The 21,657-nt window shown below is 35.1% G+C and overlaps 1 protein-coding gene across 1 annotated transcript in view; it reads right to left on the bottom strand.

Moving 5' to 3' along the window:
- Positions 1 to 19,973: 19,973 nt before the first annotated feature.
- Positions 19,974 to 21,657, bottom strand: part of LOC147572042 (uncharacterized) — a 46,785-nt gene continuing 45,101 nt past the window's right edge. Inside the window, exon 6 of the mRNA XM_086695167.1 lies at positions 19,974 to 20,900. Coding sequence (XP_086551293.1) covers positions 20,825 to 20,900 — 76 coding nt within the window. The 3' untranslated portion in view covers positions 19,974 to 20,824. The remainder of the gene's footprint in view (positions 20,901 to 21,657) is intronic.

Genomic DNA, 21,657 nt, shown 5'->3' with positions numbered 1-21,657 from the left:
GTGTCACCCTAAGGGGAATATTTTGGAGGGGGTCCCTCGTGCTAACACTGCTTTCACCATTTCATTAATTTTTCATCGGACACAAGAGCGCTTTAAACATTGTACCTTAAAGACTCTTTCAACCTCAGTGTATATGAGGGCAGAGTAGTAGCATCTTTGCTGACTCATAAGCACCCCTTTCATGCAATGCTCCAGCTCAGATCTTACATCTAGCAGGAAAGAAAAGTTGTGCTGTTTGTATGGATCACTCTGCCTATTAAAAAAAAAATCCTCCAGAATTTTCCTTTTCAAAATAGAACCTGCAAGCCAATGGCCACAATACTTGATTTCAAGTCCTCCGGTACAGGTTCATCTGTTTGAAGAAGGTGCTACCTCAGCACAAGGACCTTATGTTTTTGTGGCCACGGGCCATATCAGGAACATGTTAGGTAGTGCTTTATTTATTTATTTATTTATTTATTTACTTATTTATTTTTGGGAGAGCGTATGCAGGGGAGGGGCAGGGAGAGGGAGACAGAGGATCCAAAGCGGGCTCTGTGCTGACAAGCTGACAGCAGCGAGACCGATGTGGGGCTCGAACTCATGAACCATAAGATCATGACCTGAGCTGACGTCAGACACTCAACTGACTGAGCCAACAAGGTGCCCCTATTTAAAACCTAAATTTAAGAAGGAAAATTAGCTTAGATTCAGCACTTTTACCATAAATTATATTTTTTGAGTAGATGAAACTAATTTGGAAGGCAGATGTGAATGAAAATACATTCCCTTGAAGTTCCCAAATTCTGTTTCTGATCATTTAAAAAAAGGAATATAGGGTTTGTATTAAGCCTTCTATCAGGAGAAAAAAATAAAAATATTAACACCTACCGTTGTTGCTGATGTGGGAATACCTCTTTTTATTTCATACAGGAGTAAATAGTCACATAAAGTATTCATTAATAGCCAGGAAACAAATCAGACTTGCCCTTAGGCAGCCTTAACTAATGCACTTACCTTTATTAGAGAAGGTTTTAAGTGAACAATATTTCAAAAATCAGAACAAACTTAAATATTTTTATCTTTTCACTATATTCTAATTTGGTGCTCAAATCCATAATGATGGTCATTTAGAACAATACCTTATAACTGTTAACACTTGAAATAAATCTTTTTACACATTCAAAAGTCTTCCCTTTTTATTGTGTTACTGAACTACTTTGCAAATTTTTCTTCCCTCGCTCTGAAATGTATCAGAACCTTAGAGAAATTAGAAAAATAAGGATATACCTATAAACGTATTCACACATAAGAAACACAAAGATACTGTGTAGCACACGTGTGCACGTGTGTGTGTGTGTGTGTGTGTGTGTCTACATAAGATAAACGTATCATCAGCTATTCTGTCAGGATTAATTTCTTAACCACCTTAACTTTTAAAAAGTTTTTAATTCTACTTTTTATTTTATTTATTTATTTTTTTAACATGAAATTTATTGCCAAATTGGTTTCCATACAACACCCAGTGCTCGTCCTAAGAGGTGCCAGAGAAAAGCATCTGACCTCAACATACTTACTTGCTCACGTGTTAGCCACCACACCGATAGAGCCTCTAATCCTTGACCCCACCCCCTGAACTCACTAACTACACTCGCTAAATCTTTGACCCAGACCAAGGGGAAGTGAAAAGACCAGCTGATTTTTTTCAGTATCATTTGAATTGTACTAAGGAATGCCAGAAGTTTCCAGATAAGTCTCCTGCTTCAAGACAAGATTGTGCAATCTCCATTTCACCTGTTTTTTTTCTTTTCCTGTAAAGTTCTAAGAAAGAGTCCTCATCAGAATTTGATACAGACGTACCAGCTCTACATTTTATTTTCAAAAGAAGCACCATGAAGTTTGTGAAGTTTTAAATAATAAATTCTTTTTTTAGTCTTCTTTCACAATCGGTAACTGCAGCAAACACTGGGAGGAAAAAAAAACATGAGAAAAATATGAGAAAATCAATTTTATCACTACAATTACAGGAAATAAGCTCTATGGAATATTCTTCTTGATTGGACTGGATCTGAATCATCAAAGGAAAGACATTTTATCCATTTGGCTTATTCATAGAATGTGCTTTATTGCATTATATAGTAAACTGGAAGATATTGGGTGAGTCATTTAACTACTCACCAAGGCTCATTTAGTAAAATACCACCCCTGGTGCTCTATATGTTATGACAGAGGCTTAGAGAAGAAAATGTATTTTATAGCTATTATCAATATTAGTCACAATCTTTTGTCGTGTTAGGGAAGATATTTCGTATAAAAATAAAAGAAGCCACTGACCTAGGAGGTAAATGATTTGCCTCATGTCACAGAGAGGTTGAGGGAGATCAAGGCTCCTGGCTCCCCGTCTGGTACACAAACTAGTGGAACACATTACTCTCATAAATGCACGTAGTTGATAAGAGGGTTCCTATTCCCAGGAAGACATTACTTACATGCCTTTTTGGGTGAAAAGGGATGTTAAGCCACAGGTTGGTTTTTGTTTTTTTGTTGTTTTAATCTCCCTACCATGGTAGATGGGCACACTCGAATTAAATAAAATACCTTACCATCCAGAGAAACCTGCTATAAATAATGAGAAAGGACTCCAAAGCTTCATGTTTTTTTTCTTGAATAGGGAGGAATGAAGTAAAAGTGTTTGGACACGCAGAAACTGTATCCTAAATGTAAGAAATCATGTTTGTCCCCAAAGAAAGTCATATGATAAACACATGGGCTTGTAAAACAGCCTACTCCAAACCACGTACTGAAGTGAAAGAGAGAGTTGAAGATGTATTTTATTTGATGAGCCATATACAAATCGTAGTATATGTTCACAACCTCATTAAATAAATGCAGCTCCCTTGGAACAAACCAAACATGGTCACAAACTTCCTGAGTCTATTTCGGGAAACAGAACTGCTGGGCAAGTTAAGTTTCAGGCCACGGACCAACCACAAGAGCCACAAGGACGGCTGGGGGGATAAATTTGGAAACCCATAGTGCAGAGCCTGGGGGATTCCTTCGAGGCCTGGGAGCAGACCAGTGAGCAGTTACTCAGGGAATTACCGTATTTGTTCATATACGACATATTTGAAAAGTGGAAGTTAAAACAGTGACCCTGCTTCTAGTTCTATATCCCAATTTCACGTGTGCTTGAAAACCAATATGGTAAAATTGGGCTGGCTGGGCGGAACAAATAGATTTCAGCTCTGCATGCACACACACACACACATACACACACACACGGAAAATGTGCACATTTCTAAGTAGGGTATTAATTTTTTACCTATTGTTATAGGTCAAATATATTATCAACGCTTTGGCGTTTTTTAAAGTCTCAGATCAGGTTTTCTCCAAATGTGCAAGGACCTTGCTGGTATATAGATACATTCTTAGGGATTCGGGTAGTCTCTTGATTTTTTTCAGTGTTAGGTTTTCACTGTTCTGATAACCTTTAAAAACTTAATATAGCATATTCTGGATCATCTGGAGGATCCCAAACTGCCATTTGATTTGTGCTTACAAACAAATTGATGCCACATGGTATTCCTAAAGGGAAAAAAATGGCTTTAATATATAAACCATGCATTCACCCTCAAATGAAGGCCAAATGCTGTCATGATTTACTGTACAAAAGAAGTTTTCACAGCAGTTCCCAAAGGGCAAATCGGGGTGAACTGAATCATCACATAACACATGGTAATGTAGACCTCGCAGTCCTGCAACAGGGAAGCTGTAAAGTCGGTTCTTTGTGCCAGGACCCCTGGCTTCCACTTCCATGACATATTTGGACCATGCATCAGGGGTACAGGGAATCCGGAGATGGTCACCAGCAGCAGGCATCCTGTAGGACATGTTTCTCGGAAGGCTTTAGTGGAACACATTTTTGTGCGGTGGGGGCATAAAGAGAAGCTCACCTGTCAGCCTAGTACAGGATTATAGAATAGCAAATTTGGGCAGAAATAACTAAAATGAAAGAAACATCCTTGACAGAGGCTTTATCATGCAAATTAGGTCTATTTAAAAATTCAATGTGCGGCAATTATAGATTAAAAGACTGAGAACTTTCCGGAAGCATGTTGTATCCCATGCTATCATGCTCAGTAAAGTTTGAACACAGTTGTAAGACAGGCTGTAAACATTGATGAAACGTGGTCCCTACCCTTAGGGTACTTACATTTTAAGGAAGGAGACAGTCTCCCAATGAATTAATTTCAGTATAATTGGGATGCTATGGAAGAAAGAGAAGAGCCCTTTTCTAACCTGATACAGAAGAAGGACGAAATAAGCAGGAACCAAAGCAGGCTCATGAAGACGTGCATCAGAAGTAGAGGAACAGAATTTGAGAGGTAAAAAGAAGACTATCAGACACAAAGCCCACAACAGAGGCTCTGTCCTAAGGAGCAACCTTTGGCTCTTCTGCTAAACACCAACACAACATACACTGTGCAGGAATAACATTTCGAGTCACTATAGTTTCTTGGCACATTGTACTTAATTCAGAGTCTGAGGGTCAGACTTCTCAACTCATCCTGCTGTTCTTCTAATAAAGCCACAAAGCATAAGTATACCAATAACACATTGTATACACTAGTGACAAATAATCCAAGCCTCTTAGAGTATTTCTAGTTATCTCAAAAGGCAGTGCAAAAATCTTAAACACAATTTTCACTCTTTTCACAATTAAAAAAAAAAGAAACGATATTTGTATGGGAAAATTATTTTTAATTTAAGGTACGCCTTATTATGTCCGTAAAAGTGGAGAAGTGGTGCCTTCTAGAGTTAGCTAAAGAATCAGAACAATTCAGATTGAAATTGTGCTAAACCTATCAGAGCTTTGTGGCTTGGTTAGCTGTTGGAATAGCCCGGATTGCCAGGCATATCTCCAAGAACCACATTTTAGTTTTTCATTCTCATTCCGGAGTAACTTATAAATAGTGAGAGCTAAAAAAGTCTTCTGCCTCTGCTGCTTTAAGGTCAGTGCCACAAATCAGCCTGGAAAGCCGAAATCCAATGGGTCCAAAGAGCCCCTCGTAGTTCGGATGCTTACAGCTTTCAGCTGTAAGCCTGCAGATCACAGAAGCAAGTTGCAGCACAAAACTGAAAAGGTTGCAAGCTTCAAAGCGAATTCTAAGTAATGGGATCTTGAGCTGAAAGTACTCTAGAAATCTGATGAAGTTCAATAGCTAAGTGCCTGACATCAGTTTCAATAAATTGGAAACTGTGAATTTATTTACAATAGTAACTATTCTCCTCAGCCCCACCCAAACTCCTGGGATTCTATTGTAATTTAGACACAGAGAATCGTGTAATAACAACCCAGAGAAGATAAATGTAGAACATAAAAAGATCAGTCCTAATTACAGTTTATATCGGCTTTGGGTAAGAATTTTGCCTTCTGGAAGGTTATCCAAACCAAATTCTGGACCCTTGGAGAATGTTCTGCTTTATTTATCGTTCTGCAATATTGCCTGCCTTTTTCCAGTGTTCTTTGTATTTAAGAAATATTTTGTACGTGTCCCTGTTTTGCAGCCTAGCTGCTGATTTCAGTGAAAAATGGATGGTGGAGTACTTATTCGTGTAAATATTTTTCTTTTTGTTTTTCGCATTCTTTAACAATAAAAACCTTATAACTTCATTCCTCCAGGTAATGATAGAAGCCAGGCAGAAATTATTTAAGAGAAAAAAAATGAGATTAATATTTCAGTTTTGCAAAACAGGAAGAACTTAGGTAGTATATAAAAGGGTCATGAATTCACAGGCGAGATTATCTGTAGTGTTTTATCTTCATAAACATAACTGAAAAAATGATTTAGAATTCAGTTGTAATTTGAAATAAACATGTAACTTATTGAAACTAAATTGTTTAAAACAAAGTTAAAAATTATCAATTAGATCTTTTTACTTTGTCTTTTAGTCATCTTATATCTTTCTTGAAATCTCATTGCGTAGGCATGTTTTATTAATGATCTATTAATAAGCATTCACTTAAAACATGACTGATTAAAAAGTAGACCTGATTTTAAGTAAGTGTTCTGAAAATGTTTCATTTATTGAACACATTGAGGTTTAAGTTCCCATTTATATAGCTGGAGGGTAAATTACAGATACTCATGCTTGTTTTATCATTATAATGAAAGCATCACTCATATTTGCAACCCTAATTAAAATTCTGCTTTGACCCATATAAATTCAGCCTCTCCCTCAACCAGATTATTTTCAAATTTTTGTATAAACTTTACTATATATGGGTATGATAATGAATGTATCTATCTTTAATATAACATAATCAAGGTTAAGAGAAAGTAAAAATTAGGTTCAGACTTTTTAATACTGCAGGGTACATTTTTAGTACCCTACAAAGGGAATTAGTTCATACGACTCCCATTAACTTTAATGGAACCTGTATGGGCCAACTGTATGCTAAAATTCATAGGAAGTTAAACATCAGTAGAGTTCACTAGCTTCATTTTTTTTTTTTTCCTTTTTGGAACTCTAGTTTTGACTACTTTTACTTTCCAATGGTCTAGAGGGAAGACATATCAATAAAAATAAGTCACCTAAGTGCTTTCCAAGTAAGCCCCCATTTTTTATACATTTGCCTAGAAGTTAGAAATCTGCAAACAATGCCTAATAACATTTGAGACTCAACAAATAAATTCAACTAACTAAAGAACATAGTTTTTAATATGAACATAGTGTTCTTTAAACATGAGTATTATAGCACTTGCTGTCCTCCAGTGTTTATTCATTTTTCACATTCCTATTTGTAATTACAATAGCAAAAACCAAAGACTTTAGTCATTTTCAATATATACAAATTTATTTTACATTTCTATCAACCTGTTAAGTGTTTATATTTGAAATGAAATTTATTTGGAATTCTATATGTTGGTCTTGTTAAAATATTGTGTACGGTCCTCAGGCACTCAAAAAACACATGGACAATTAAAAATTAAAACAGCATCACGAGGCCAAAGGAACCTATCTGTTGTTCACCAGTATCAGCAATATCTTTCCACAATTGTAAATTCAATCACCAGACTATGCAGTGAAGTTATGATCAGCTAACAAATCCATTCAAAAGTATTCAGTGTAATATTGAATTTACATTCATCACACAGAATACCAAAAGAGATAAATGAAGGTTCCTCTAATATCAACTCATCCAAGATGTTCATAGCACTGCTGAATTTGGAAACAACTAGGTATCTCTCAGTTTTCTCTTTTTCTCTATCAAAGAGATCAATCTAAATTTAGAATTTTGTAGAAATCTGTAGAAATTAAAATCACCATTTTAAAAATTAACTTAAAAATTTTAAAAGAACCTTCAGTGTGAATGTAAGAGAATCTTTCATTTTTACCTTCTTTGGGCATCTAAATAGCCCAAACTGGATTCATCACACAAAAAACTTGGTTTAATCAGGAACAACAAGTAGACACTAATTAGAGCATTGATAATTAATATCATAAATCACTTGATCTTGGATAAATGTTTCATTAAGAAAAAAGATTGGTCAATAAACTCTGTACATAAGTGAAGTTTCCTGTAAAAAAAAAAAAAAAAAACATTAGTTGGTTATCATGTGAACATCTGAATCATGCATACCATCAATGAATATTACTGCTGCAAGTAACATTAGCCATCTAGTCTATGCTATCATTTTTTATCTTATTTAAATAGGCTCTACACCCAACATAGGGCTTGAACTCACAACCTCAAGGTCAAGAGTTGCATGCTCTACCCACTGAGCCAGCCAGGCACCCCCTATGCCACTATTTTAAAAGTAAAGAAATTGAGCCTCCAAGAAGTCAAGTGATTATCCTAAGGTCTTCCAGCTACTTAGATTAAAATCTAAATCTCTTGCATTCCTTCACTGAGCAAGTTTTTATAAACAAATGTTTATAAACAAAACATACAAGATCCTTGCCATTTGTTTATAAACAAAACATACAAGATCCTTGCCATTTTGGATCTGACATCCCAAATGAAGAGATAAAGTAAAGAAGGAAAGAAGTAAAGCAAGGAGACAATTTCAGATAGGGAGCTTACTCAAAAGGACTTGGTGTAATTTTTAACAACTAAGAATGCAGCTAATTGATAGTATTTCTCTTCTCAACTCTCCGTGTTTCCTTCCTCTTTTCGAAGTTAAAAATAAAGAGAGAGATTTATCAGTGATCTATCATACATCTCATTGGTCAGGTCCTCTCAAAAGACATACGCATATTCATGAACCACATCCATATTTGCCATGTTTCATCATACTCATGTTTGTCAGCTGTCAAAGATGGCCACTTTTATCAGAGTTTCTCGCTGTCTGACTTCTGCAGTTTTGGATTGTTGAGTTTGTTCCTGTGTCACAGGAAAAGTTCAAAGACTAAAAACCTAAGACCATGTGCTCAAAATAATTTCAGGAAAGTGTACAGGTAAGGTTTCTCTTCCAGAGCAAAATGGTTGTCCCTCCATGGTTTTTTTTTCATTCCATGTGGTTTTCTGTGTAGAGAACAAAAGAGAGTTTGAAAGATGAGGTGGGGTATGAATCTGGCTGCTTGTAATTCTATGAAATGATACTGACTGTCTTGTCTTCAATGTCAGACAGTAAAACTGCTTCCTTTAACTAGCAAAAGAGATGCTCAATGCTTTTGTCTTTCATTTTTTCTTAATGCATAATTTATATATGGCCCATTTATTAATAACCATGAAGTGTTTTACCTGGAAATCTGCTCACAAAAGAACAGAATATACAGAATTAAAATGAACATTTCATAAGGTAGATATTATCTTTATATTAAAAAAAGTGCCCTAGTTAATTCTTTCTGAGATAGTTGAATAAAATCCAACAGAAATTATTCAATTATTAATATAACTATATTTATCACATTAAACAAGCATTTCAACTATATCCTGGTTACTGATAAGTCCCAAGGGGAATAAAACATTTTTAATAATGACATATTCTACCTAGAAGAGAAAATATTTCAATAAAGCACCATTTCTGTGCATTTCTTGAAGGCAGAGAAACTTTATTATTCATCTTGTATGTGTTTTCCTTGCCTAACCTAAGAGCATTAAATTGTAATGATGACAAAATCTACAATAGCTAATATTTATGAAAAAAATTAGTATTTGTGAGGCAACAGTCTTCTAACTCAGGTACTATTATCATGTCATGTTACTGATGAAGAGACCTTAAATATTGTGCCCAACGTCACTCAGTTGATGAGAGGAAGAGCTGGGATTTGAATGGAAGCATCTGACCCCAGAACCCAGCTTCTTCACCAGTAACTACTATTTTCCACAACTTGCTCAGAGTAGACATTAAAAAATACATTTAAATTAAATTGAAATCCTGGTAGATTAGTCTCCTTGATATAAACCATTAAAAAGACAAACTTGTGGGTAAATGTTGAGGGTAAAAAGTAAAACATTTAGTTCACTGAATATTCTATGCATTCCAAATATTCTAGGCCTTATGGAAGTCTAGAGCTGAGGAAGGATTTTAGCAATCATTCCAATCCAGTCCCTTCCATTTTCAGATACGGAACTAATCCCTTCTGCGAGCAGAGAGGTGACTCAGGTTACTTAGAGGCATACAACTTGTTAATGGGAAAGCCAAATTTCCTAATTTCCAAGCAAAAAAAAATTTGAATTACATTTGTTTTTGTTTATTTATTTGAAAGTGAATTAATTATACCTAGACCATTGCTTTATATAATATGGCAGACTCTTAAAGTGTCCTCTATCATCCCTAATTCCTGATGTCCATGACCTTATGTGATCTCCTTTCCCTAAGTGTGGATGAGATCTGTGGTGTACTCTTAACCACCAGAATATGGTAAAAGCAATGGAATGCATTAATGACATGTATGTGGTTATTTGATTACTTCCATAAGGCCATAGTTCCCATTTTGCAGAAATGTCTCTTGCTCTTTCTGGCTTTGATGACACAAGCAGTCATGTTGGAATGTGGTGAGGTGCTGAGGGGAACCAATGGCCTGTATGGACCTCCAGCTAAGAGCTAGCAAGAAAATGAGGACCTCAGTTCTACATCCACAAGAAAATGAGTTATAGCACTAACCTAAGTGAATTTGCAAATGGATCCTTCCCTAGTTGAACGTTCACATGAGAACTCAACCTTGACAATATCTCCATTGCAGTCTTTCAGAGGACACAGCTGAGCTGTCCTTAGACTCCCAATCACAGAAATTGTGAGATAATAAATATCTGTTGTTTCAAACTACCACTTTTAGGGTAATTTCTTATACAACAATAGGAAACTAGTACATGTAGTCTTCTTTGTTATGGCAAGAATCTGATGCTGAATTTAATTATTCTCAAACTAAATAAGTTTAGTTAGGTAAGGTTTAGTTACTTTTTATGTAATAGGAGAACCTCAATAAATATTTATTAAAGGAAGGAGTGATAAAACATCTTTAGTATTAGTATAACATCAGTAAGGAAGAAGTGAGATCTGATCATGGCATTAATATTATAATTTTAAAAAAAAATTATTACCTAAAACACCATTCATTCTTTGTTTATATGTACACAGAAAATGAAGTCAAAATGGCTTAAGATTAGAAAGGAAGAAATGACTTAGCCTTTAGAAATTTGTTGTGACTTTTCTACATATGTGGTATCCGTAATGCTATCATAACTTTTTCTGTTGCTTTAGGGTCAGTGCTATAAAGCATTTATCAGTGTGGCTGTTTAACAACCGTTCCATGTTTAAGTTCATTAAAAGAACCACTTTTGACTGAATTCTTCATTTTAAAACTCTACATCACACTTGAACGGGCATTTATTTTATTCCTACGTTATTCAGACATTCTATAATGCCTAGTAAAAAGTCTTCAAAAACCAACTAGCTATGAAAAACAGATATGTGGATTTGAGTGTTCAATGAAAATGCTAGCCTGTTGTTTTTAATGTGACTATCCATAAAGTTAAGATACACTGGAGCTATTTCTATAGCGGTAACCAGTCAATTTGTCATTGACTGTAACATTACTAGGATTATAGGCAAATGAAGTTAAGTTACAGTAGCTATTAAAACAATCTCAAATTTAAAACATAGGGATTTTATTTTGTATCCTTAAAAGGAACTCGCAAAATTGGTTTCCGGGCATATAACATTTCCTGTGTACTGAAAAAAAATTTACCTATATTAAAAAAAAATTTAAATCATCCAGTTTGCTTCATTTTACAGGTGAAATATTAAAGTGCAGGGAGAGACCAATTCAAGGACAAGAAAACGGTCAGTGACAGAATAGTTTCGTCAATCTATTCTCCTGAATTTTACTAATAAAGAAAGACTTGTAATTTCTTGTGCATTTATCAAACCTTAACAATGGAGAGTGACAAAGGCAGAACATACAAGTCATGTGTTCTTGTCTTATCCTAAAATACAAGGACCAAGGGGCGCCTGGGTGGCTCAGTCGGTTAAGTGGCTGACTTCTGCTCAGGTCATGATCTCGTGGTCCGTGAGTTTGAGCCCCGCGTCAGGCTCTGTGCTGACAGCTCAGAGCCTGGAGCCTGTTTCAGATTCTGTGTCACCCTCTCTCTGACCCTCCCCCGTTCATGCTTTGTCTCTCTCTGTCTCAAAAATAAACGTTAAAAAAAAAATTTTTTTTTTTTAAATACAAGGACCGAAGCATGAGAAATCTTAGTTTCCATATATAGATTTATGCATTCTGATACACCACAGATACCAAGTAAAGGTTAATAAAAGGAATTTGGAAGAAGTAATTTCCCAAAAGAAAGGGATGAATCTTAAGAAATCATGGTTGTGGAGGAGTAGGTATACAGCATGTCAATACATCAAATAATTTTTGAAAATGAATTTATTAATAAACAGCTAGTGGGATTCATTGTGTTTGCTGAACTTGAATCATTACTTTTTGTGCTTTTGAAAGAAACTAGATAGTCATCATTCATGATTCTAACCACAAATAATGAAGGCCAGAATATTAAAAATAATGAAATTTGAAAAAAAAACATAAATTCAAAAATTTTAAATAAACTGTAGATTATTGATAACACATGAAAGAGTTCTGAATTTATTTCTGGAGATTATAAAGTATGTAACAGTTTAACAATTTACCATCTCTATAGATGTTATGTGTACTATATTAGGTGAAAAAGTAGAACTATGAGAACTTGAAATAATTTTAGAAAGTCTAAAATAACCAAACGCTGTCCAACTCTAATGTTTATTCCCATTTAAAATTGAAAATCTACATTTTAGGATTGCTTTTTGTTTATTCCAGAATGCAATGTTGTATTTTTCTTATTCGTCTTAGACAAAGGGGTAAAAGTGTATAGAAGAGGGAACGTATTTTTACATACATCTTAAAATAACGATTGGGATACGAAAGCAATTGGAAAAACTGAAAACGGTATTTTACAAACAGTATTCTAAAAGAAGACCTCCTGAAACAACCTGTTCCACAGGTAACACTGGGGCATCAGTTTACATAAGAAAGCTTTTACCAACTTTTACTGGCTGCAGTGTAGGAACTTTGGAGCTCCTTAGAGCTGCATGGTTTTCATACTCGGTATGCCTGCATGCATATATGTGTATAGATAATTGCTATGCCTCGTACCAAGGATATGAACTGTGTAAAATTACTGTAGGAAGTTGTAAATGATGTATGAAATGAGAAATCTTTGCCCACTGGCAGTACATAGATAGAACAGAGATAGTGACGTACAATCTCTTCTCTGTCATTTGTCATAGTATTCATCTTATAAAAGGCAGAACATATCAATAAGCCTGAGTGTGGAACATGCATACTAAACAATACATATTATTTCGCCTTTTTTAGGTCTCTTGTCTTCTTAAAAACCAGTTTACAAAAACCTTTGTGCCCAAGGCAAATGTAAAAAACTTCTCTGTTAATGATTTCAATGACCGATCCCAAAACATTAAATGCAGAGATTATAAATAGCACGGTGTGTGACTTTATACTGATACTCAATATTGATGATTTTAGACTTGCCACTCAAGGTGAGTCTTTTTTGTGAGGACATATATAGAGGTTTTATCTACAAGGTTTAAAATGCAACCATTTAGAAACATCTGAGGGTAGCATTGACAGTTTCATCGCCCCGATGTGTGAAAGATTTCAGATTTCACCCCATCACTGACCGGCAGGAATAAATGGAACAGCACCTTTCTCCCGAATTACTTTTAATCTAAAATTCTTGTGACTGACCCCTCAATCCCACTGGCCAATCCCCAAATCAAATAATTGATCAAACAATTGTGGTAATTAAACTTCGTTATATTCAATGCCATCTCATCACAAAATGCGATGTTTTCTACCAGGAAATCCAACCTGAGAGCAGAAATAGAAACAAAACAGAAAAAAAAAAAAAAAAAAAAAAAAAACTCTTTGCAAGTTAGCATATATTTTAGATTATAAAATTTAAGTTAAGAAATGAACACAGAACAGGTGAAGCAAAGCTATACCTACCTACACAAATAAAGCCAATATGATCAAGTGAGTTTATGCAAGAATGGAAAGTAGAAGCCAAAGTATCTTTTTGGTCTTCAAGAAGCTAACAGTCTAATAACGTAGAGCTCAAAATATAAGAGGTGCCGTTTTTCAATGACATCTGACCTTTATTTTTTATGTACACAGAAGGAAATTTTAACATTCATGAAATTGCATCTTGCCCAATTTTGAATGCTTTCCTTCATGTGCCAGTTATGGTTTTGTTACAATAATAATGACATAATCAAATTTTAACAATAAAGAATATGCTCTGGCATTTGACATTTTTTACAGGATGCTCCTGAAAATTCTTTCTAAAAATTGTAAAACAAATCTTTCCTTACCAGTTGAGTTCATGTCTTCTTGGAATCACAATCGATTTTTCTTTTGCTTGTTGGAAGTGAAATATCTGATTTTATTTCCCATCAGTAGACCACACAGATGAATGAATTTTGTTTTGCATACGAGGCACATAAAAATGATGGTATCGTTTTGTTGCTGTGAATAAAGTCAACAAAAGAGCATAAGACAAAACAATATCTGCATTTGGTTTATTTTCTAAGTAGAATGTAAATGCTGTCTTACTACAATGAACACATAAACAGCAGAAATTAATTTAAAATTTTCAATGAAAGAAGCTTTCAAATGTTGGCTCAACATTTAGATTGTATTTAGAAGCATACGTTTTCACCACCACCTTTAATATTAATATACAGAGACTTTTTTTGTTTGTTTCTTGTTCTTTTTGTCTTCCTTCCCTTGCACTTGCCCCATTTTGTTTTGTGCTGCTTTCATCACTGAAGTGCTATTACCCACTCAGCTCCTTGTCCAAGACGGAGCTCTTGTTACTCTTCCTAGCTGAGAGAAATTTTCTCAGTTCCTCTATTCTCCTTCTTTCTAACAATTGGTACATACTGAAACTGTGGAACCAGGATTTTAGCAACTGACGGCTTTGCAATTCCTCTCCCATGGTATTTTCATTTTTCATTGTTTACGTGATCAAAAATACAAAAGCTGGGAAAATTCTGAGAGTACCAGCTGGATGGACAATTAAGGAAACACTTGCTCAAGTCCATAAGTCTGATAATTATCCCCGCCATCCATACAGAGATGTTGTCAAATACAGTCAGCAACAACGTATTTTGTTTCCCATGAAAAATAAAACATCTCCGTTCCACCCACTCACCCCCCACCCCTCCATTGCCATCACAACAACACTGGGATTAATTTATATCAGCGAAATAAGAAAAAGTCTGTGAGGCAAGGAAAATAGGGCTCACTTCTGATATTGATCAGATCCTCTGAGTTAAAACAATCAGTAAAATCTCTCTAGGATGATTATATTTGCTCTTATATTTGCTCTTAATTATTAAAAAATGATTGTAGGAGTCATATCAACAGATTATACATTTGTATTTCTCTTTGTGTGTATATAAAAGCGTGTCAGAATTCGCATAGGACTTTATGCAATTCATAACACATCCACATGGATCTCTGGATCAGGGATCTCCCCAATTAGGAAATATTTGTGTGGAATTTGGTTGACTCCATCCATTGAAATATTTAGACCTACTCAGTGGGAATGCTAAGTAGAAGTCAAAACGCGCCATGATTTTCCTTTAGCCAAAAATTCCATCAAAAATTGTCTCTTAGTGAAAATTTTGTAGGTTACCTTTGGTTAATCGGAGGGACAGAAAACATCTGTCAAGTCCTTTTGTTGGTTCAAAGCATATTTCTGCTCTCCCCCGCCTACCTCCCATTTTCTTCTGGTAGCTGTACTTCCTGCTAATCATTTTCCCAAATACCTCTTTGGAGATATTTGCTCAGCTGATTTCCAAAATTGATGCCAGAGTTAATTTGCATCAAAAAAAGCTACATTTGTTGGAGCGCCTGGGTGGCTCAGCCTGTTGAGCATCTATCTGACTTTGACTCAGGTCGTGATCTCATGGTGCTGGGTTTGAGCCCCACATTGGGCTCTGTGCTGACACTGGGAGCCAGGAGCCTGCTTCAGATTCTGTGCCTCCCTTTCTCTTTCTGTCCTTCCCCCACTTGTGCTCTGTCTCTCTCTCTCCCCCGAAAATAAATAAACATTAAAAAAAAAACCCTACATTTTTTAAGGCATAAATAAAGTAGATGGCTTATGACTATAAATCGAGTTTACCCCACACTTCTATGAGTTATTTATTTATTTATTTATTTGAGAAAGAGAGAGAGTATGCACGTATGCACACACTTGGGGAGGAGGCAGAGGAAGAGAGAGAGAGAATCTTAAGCAGGCTCCAAGCTCAGTGTAGATGCCAACTACAGGGCTTTATCCCAGGACCCTGGGATCATGACCTGAGCAGAAATCAAGAGTCAGATGCTCAATTGACTGAGCCATCCAGCCTCCATTAGCACTTCCTTTTCAAGGACAATTCTATGTTGAGGAATTGTGTTTTTGTTAAATTTAGTTATATGTGATTTCTAAAATTGGGAAAGCATATGGGGCGCCTGGGTGGCGCAGTCGGTTAAGCGTCCGACTTCAGCCAGGTCACGATCTTGCAGTCTGTGAGTTCAAGCCCCGCGTCGGACTCTGGGCTGATGGCTCAGAGCCTGGAGCCTGTTTCCGATTCTGTGTCTCCCTCTCTCTCTGCCCCTCCTCCGTTCATGCTCTGTCTCTCTCTGTCCCAAAAATAAATAAACGTTGAAAAAAAAAATAAAATAAAATTGGGAAAGCATAGTCTTTAGTTTTTTTTAGGATGTATTGATTCATAAAAATTCACATTTTTTGTAAACACTATTGCTTTTGCCAGAAGATAATCAGAAGTTGCATGATAAATTATTTTGTGATTCGCACACTTTTGACTAATCTTCAACTGTATTCATGGACCACTTAATTTAACCAATTTTATTAAAAGTATGAAACCAATTATTTCTGTCTATTGAGAATGATGTTACCTTGGTTTTTAAAACAATGGTCACATCTGCCATAAAGACATTATAAAAATTTTTCCATGCTTGATATATACTGGTATCATGTAACTATACATAGTGAATTGTGAAATAATGAAATATGAAATAGGTATTTAGGCTATTGGAAAAAGAATGTTTTTTTCTTTCTGCCCACTCAATGGCAAGTAACCTAAGCCTTTTGAAATAAAGATACATAGCACTCCTTTATGACAGCTGACTTTGTTTTCTTTCCAGATGAATTTCTCTAAACAATTATCAACATTTTTATAACTTCTTTTCTTTTTATTTTTTAAAGAGGGTTCTGAAAAATGTCTTGGTGCCTATTAGCGGTTAGTTGTATAATTCTTTTGAAATATAAACTGCCTTCATTTTGTATCCATTCTGGAAAGCTGAGCTTATATTTTGCAACAACATAAGCATCTATTTTATTTGGATACTATACCAAAACCAGGCAAAACTGAATTTAAGTGACAAAATATTATCTTTCAGGAATTTAAAATATTCTTTGCCTTATATGTTAAGTTCTGGTAGCTTTAATTTTTATAATACTGTACTAGGAAAAGTAAGCTTAACACAAGAGGAGGGAAATTTAATGAGTAACTTAAAAAAAATCACCATTGAAGCATAATTCTCACTTAAACACGGAATAAAATGAAATTTCATTGCAATTAGAATGAAAACTCTACCACCTACCTAAAATATGTTTGCTATTTTGGAAAATAAGTAAAATGCAAATTTGGTATCATGAAATCTTGGGTAGTCAATGATTCATGTGTATATAAAATTGAGTAACTTCATGGCATGCAATACGTTATTTGCAAGCATCCTAGAAAAACAAGCTATTTCAAGTTCCATTCTGCAACAGGGTGTATACCTATCTCATGTGAGTACTGTAGCAAGTATATTCACACCAAATGCAAAACTTATTTAGGTCTCAAATTCTAACTCAAAATTTTGCTTTAATTTTGAAGACTATATACATGTAGACTGTACTTTCTAGCCAACATTAAGCTTCAAAGCTAAATCATGCCTTACTAACCTCAATAAGTTTACTAGTGTAGTACAGTGCAGTATAGTATGATATATCCATTTGAAGGTCCATACTTAATTTTTTAATTATTTTATTATAATACGTTTGCTTTTACTCAAAGTCTTTGTTTTGCTTCTTTTCCTTTTGAATTTTTTTCATTAATTTTCAATTTATCCATTCTTTTCAACCCTTAACAAATTACTGTCTTTCCCTAATTATCTTCTCAATCTGTTGTATTTTATTTTTTTCTCCATCTATTTTATTTAACATCAAATTTTCAGTCTGCAGCATAATGTTTTATCTTTGGAATGATACAGGGATTCAGATTCAACCAATTGTTTATTCAACACAAATTTCTTGAGCATTCCATTAGTTTTTTTTTGCCCCTTCAGATCCAATTTCCATCCTGAATTCATAGTCTTTTCTATACATGAACTTGTGGATCTTATTCATAAGTTAATAATATAACCCATGTTCTAAATGTAAAGAAGCAAAGACCCAAAAGGTTTAATAAACTTTCTCAGATACTCAGCTAATATAGAGTTTAGTCAAAAATTGAATCATGGTATCCTAAAGTCTAGTACTCTTTTTCCTGTGATTTATTTTTCTCTTCCACCCTCCTAAATATCTTTCCATTGGTAACATCCATCAGTGATTATTTACTGAGAACCCATAGTGCATTGTAATGTATTGAAATTGTATCAGGCTAAGTTCATAGATATATAAGAACAATAGACATCAATAGACATGCACCTGACTACTAATCACTTTGTTCAAGAATCTCCAACTATGAACACTATTAAGGGGTCACATTTTTCAATGTTAGTATCAACACTGAATGTTAAGAACTGTCTCCTTATGGGTCTTTGAAAGCATCAGAATTAGAATTCCTCTTTCTTATCCTTGTTGACATATTAAATAAACAGATGAACCAATGGATAGACAGACAAAACAAGACAAGACAACAGACTATGGGATAAGATACACCTGACCTAGATCCAGATGCTAACCATGGAGAGAGCTCCAAAACTCACTGAGTCACTCATTGGCAATACTAGCAGGTGGAAATTAATGAAAGAATGTAGATTCTGGAGTACAGTGCAGCTATAGAGATCACCTGGAAAGTTGTCCACATACAGCAAAACTGTAAGTTGTAAGGGAGATGGGAAACAAGAGTACTGGTAAAAATTGGATAGGAATCCAGAATGCGATGTACTCTTCAGGTTTGTTTTGAGGAGTAAATAAAATAACATATGTAAAATTTGCAACCTAGTGCTTGGTACAAAGTATAGGCATGGTATAACAAATGACATGAAGAAAGCTACCAATAATCATAACTCTAACAAGATGACTCAAGATGTGGGCTGCATCTAAAATATAGGGCAGCGGATAGCAGAGATCTTAACTGGGATAAGGCAAAAATGGAGAATCAAGGGATGAACTGATATGGCCCAAATATAAACACTTACCCTACAAACACAAGGTCCCCACACAAAATTGCAACAGAGAAAAGCAGTGTTTGTTAACAACACTTCCACGGGCTTCTCTCTACAGATGCTCTGAATCCCTTAGGCTATCTGAAGTTCTAAATTTATGATACAGATTAGATCTATTTTTCCCACATCTGAACTGTGACACAGAATTAATGGTTCCTTTCTCATCAACACCCATATTTTGAAATCTCAGGTGTTAGAAAATCTGACAAGTCATTATTGGTCATGAGATAGGAAGGACTTTCAGGTTTAATGTCTTCTCCTGCAGGTGTTTGTTAATCTAAGGAACCTTTAATTGGTTAAATATTTTAATGTTTGGGGTAACTATTCCCATGTTGTAGAACATTCGTCTGTAACCATTAGCAACACAGAGACAGTAAGTTTTAGTGTGTTTGTGGAAGGATCTTGCTTTTTAGAGCCGGATGAGGGAAAAGGAGAAGATGCAGGCGTTTGGGGGATTATGTTTCCATTCAATCCCTTTGCAGGGATTATTATTCTTTCTGGATCTGTGCCAGAAAATTCAGTTGTGTTCAAATAAATTATTAAGTTATTCATAAGTATTGGTTATTCGATTTTTCTAAATTGACTTACACATTTAATATAATTCTTAATCTTAATTTTTTTAATCTTTATTTACTTTTGAGAGTGAGAGAGAGACAGACAGAGTGCAAACGAGGGAGGAACAGAGGAGACACAGAATCCGAAGAAGCTCCAGGCTCTGAGCTGTCAGCACAGAGCCTGACATGGGGCCCAAACTCACAAACCGTGAGTTCATGACCTGAGCTGAAGCCGATGCTGAACCGACTGAGCCACCCAGGCGCCCCTATAAATCTTAATCTTAAATTACCACAATTTTTTGAATTTTTTTCCATGGAGCATGACAGAAATTGGGAGTGAAATTAATTTAGAAAAGGAAATATTTTCAGATGTATGAAAAAGGGAGTAATGAGTGTGTACAAACATATAAACTATTACAGTTCATCAAGATTAAAGCAAGGTTAATTAAAACAGTGTGTATATTAGACAATGCACAAACTTCTAGACAAAATTTTCATGAGATTTTTGTTCATAAATAAGATTTTACGTGGCTGAAGTCTTAATATACAAATGTGTGTGTATAATTTACTTTTTCATTTTTAAATCATTAGAAAGTGCCGGCAAGAATCATTTTAATGTTATATAGTCCATGATTTATTTCACCATTTCTTTATTATTGGACATTGAGACAATCTTCAAATTTCCACTGTTTAAATAATAATGCTCTCTATAATAGCAAAAGTTCAGAAACAATTTATAAGTTTAAGGGCATGAATGGTTAAGATAGAACACATCTAGGCTATAAAAATTAATAAAAAGTCTGCAGTACAATGGAAATATGCTATGGTACAATGTCTACACATCAAATTACAATTCAGTTTAGCTTGTCTAAGAACCTTCTCCTGGTACATCACATTGTACCAGTATTAACTGTTCCTATGACTTCTGTCTAAGGGCTAGGGATTGCAAGTTTGTCCCATTCTGTACCCCCAGTTCTACAGTGCCTCTATTTCAGGCACCCTGTGGGCACCCAGGGTATGTTGATGATATGACTGACTGAGTAAATCTGCTAACGGAAAGACTAAACACGATTAACAAAGCTTTGGTCATGTTCTTCTTTTTTCTTCCAGCTAGTTGTTTTTCTTTCTCTTGTTAACATGTAGGCACATCTCAGTCTTGGGCTTTGGGTCTAGGAACAAATGATTTTCAATAGATTTGGAAAATATCCCACCTTATTTCCATCCTGAGGTACATTTAAGGAGCAATGGTTCCGTGTGGAGATGTCAACACTACAGATTTATTTGCTTCCTTTTGCCTTGGCAGACAGAGTATCAGAGAGAAGGTCAAGAATCAACATTTCCATCAGATGATACCTGTGGTAACAGATGGCAGTCAGTCATGCTTTTAACATTAATATCAAATCAGAATAGAAAATAATGCCTAATATTGCTCAGAGAATTTGCTAAAGACAGGTTATAAACTATGAAAACTGGGTTTAATTTTATCAACAATAATCTAGTATAAGATCGTTTTTTGGGTTTTTGTTGTTGTCGTTGTTTTTGTCTTTAGCAATTAGGAAGTCCTAAGTAATAATATATGAAGTAAAGTTAGATGGGAAGCCTAAATTCATTTTTTATCTGATTCATTTTATTCATGAAGGAAATATGGTGGAATACTTAGGAGTGCTCATTCTCTCCTTGTCGGTTTCATTCAGCAGGATGGCCATACTGTGCCCATACAGCTATACTTTTGCTACCTAAATCATCCTAAACATCCTAGCGTATCTGAACTGTGCATAGAGGCCAGCCAAGCATCTATACTTGGCTTGTAATTGTCAACAGAGGGGAGCATAGTGGTCACACACGAGGGCACAAGTCACCCAAGTCAAAGGGCAAGGAAGAGATGGGATATTTGTTATTCCTGTCAAAGTTAAAAGGAAAGATTTTTGCCTTTTTTCCCCCTAAAATTATGTATGGCACTGCCTAGCAGACTTTGAAAGAAAGCAGGACACTTCTAAAAAAATGGTTCTTTTCAAACTTATCATAAAGACGACTTCTTCTGTGGAAGAGATTTTTCTATTTATAAATGATTTCACTGTTTCCATGACTGTGTTATATGAGTCTTATGTGT

The sequence above is a fragment of the Puma concolor genome, chromosome F2 (genome assembly GCF_028749965.1).
Source record: "Puma concolor isolate L17-30 chromosome F2, mPumCon1.1.hap2, whole genome shotgun sequence".
Classification (NCBI taxonomy): domain Eukaryota; kingdom Metazoa; phylum Chordata; class Mammalia; order Carnivora; family Felidae; genus Puma; species Puma concolor.
Note: the sequence above shows the minus strand (reverse complement) of the source record. Positions and strands in the feature narration are given on the sequence as shown.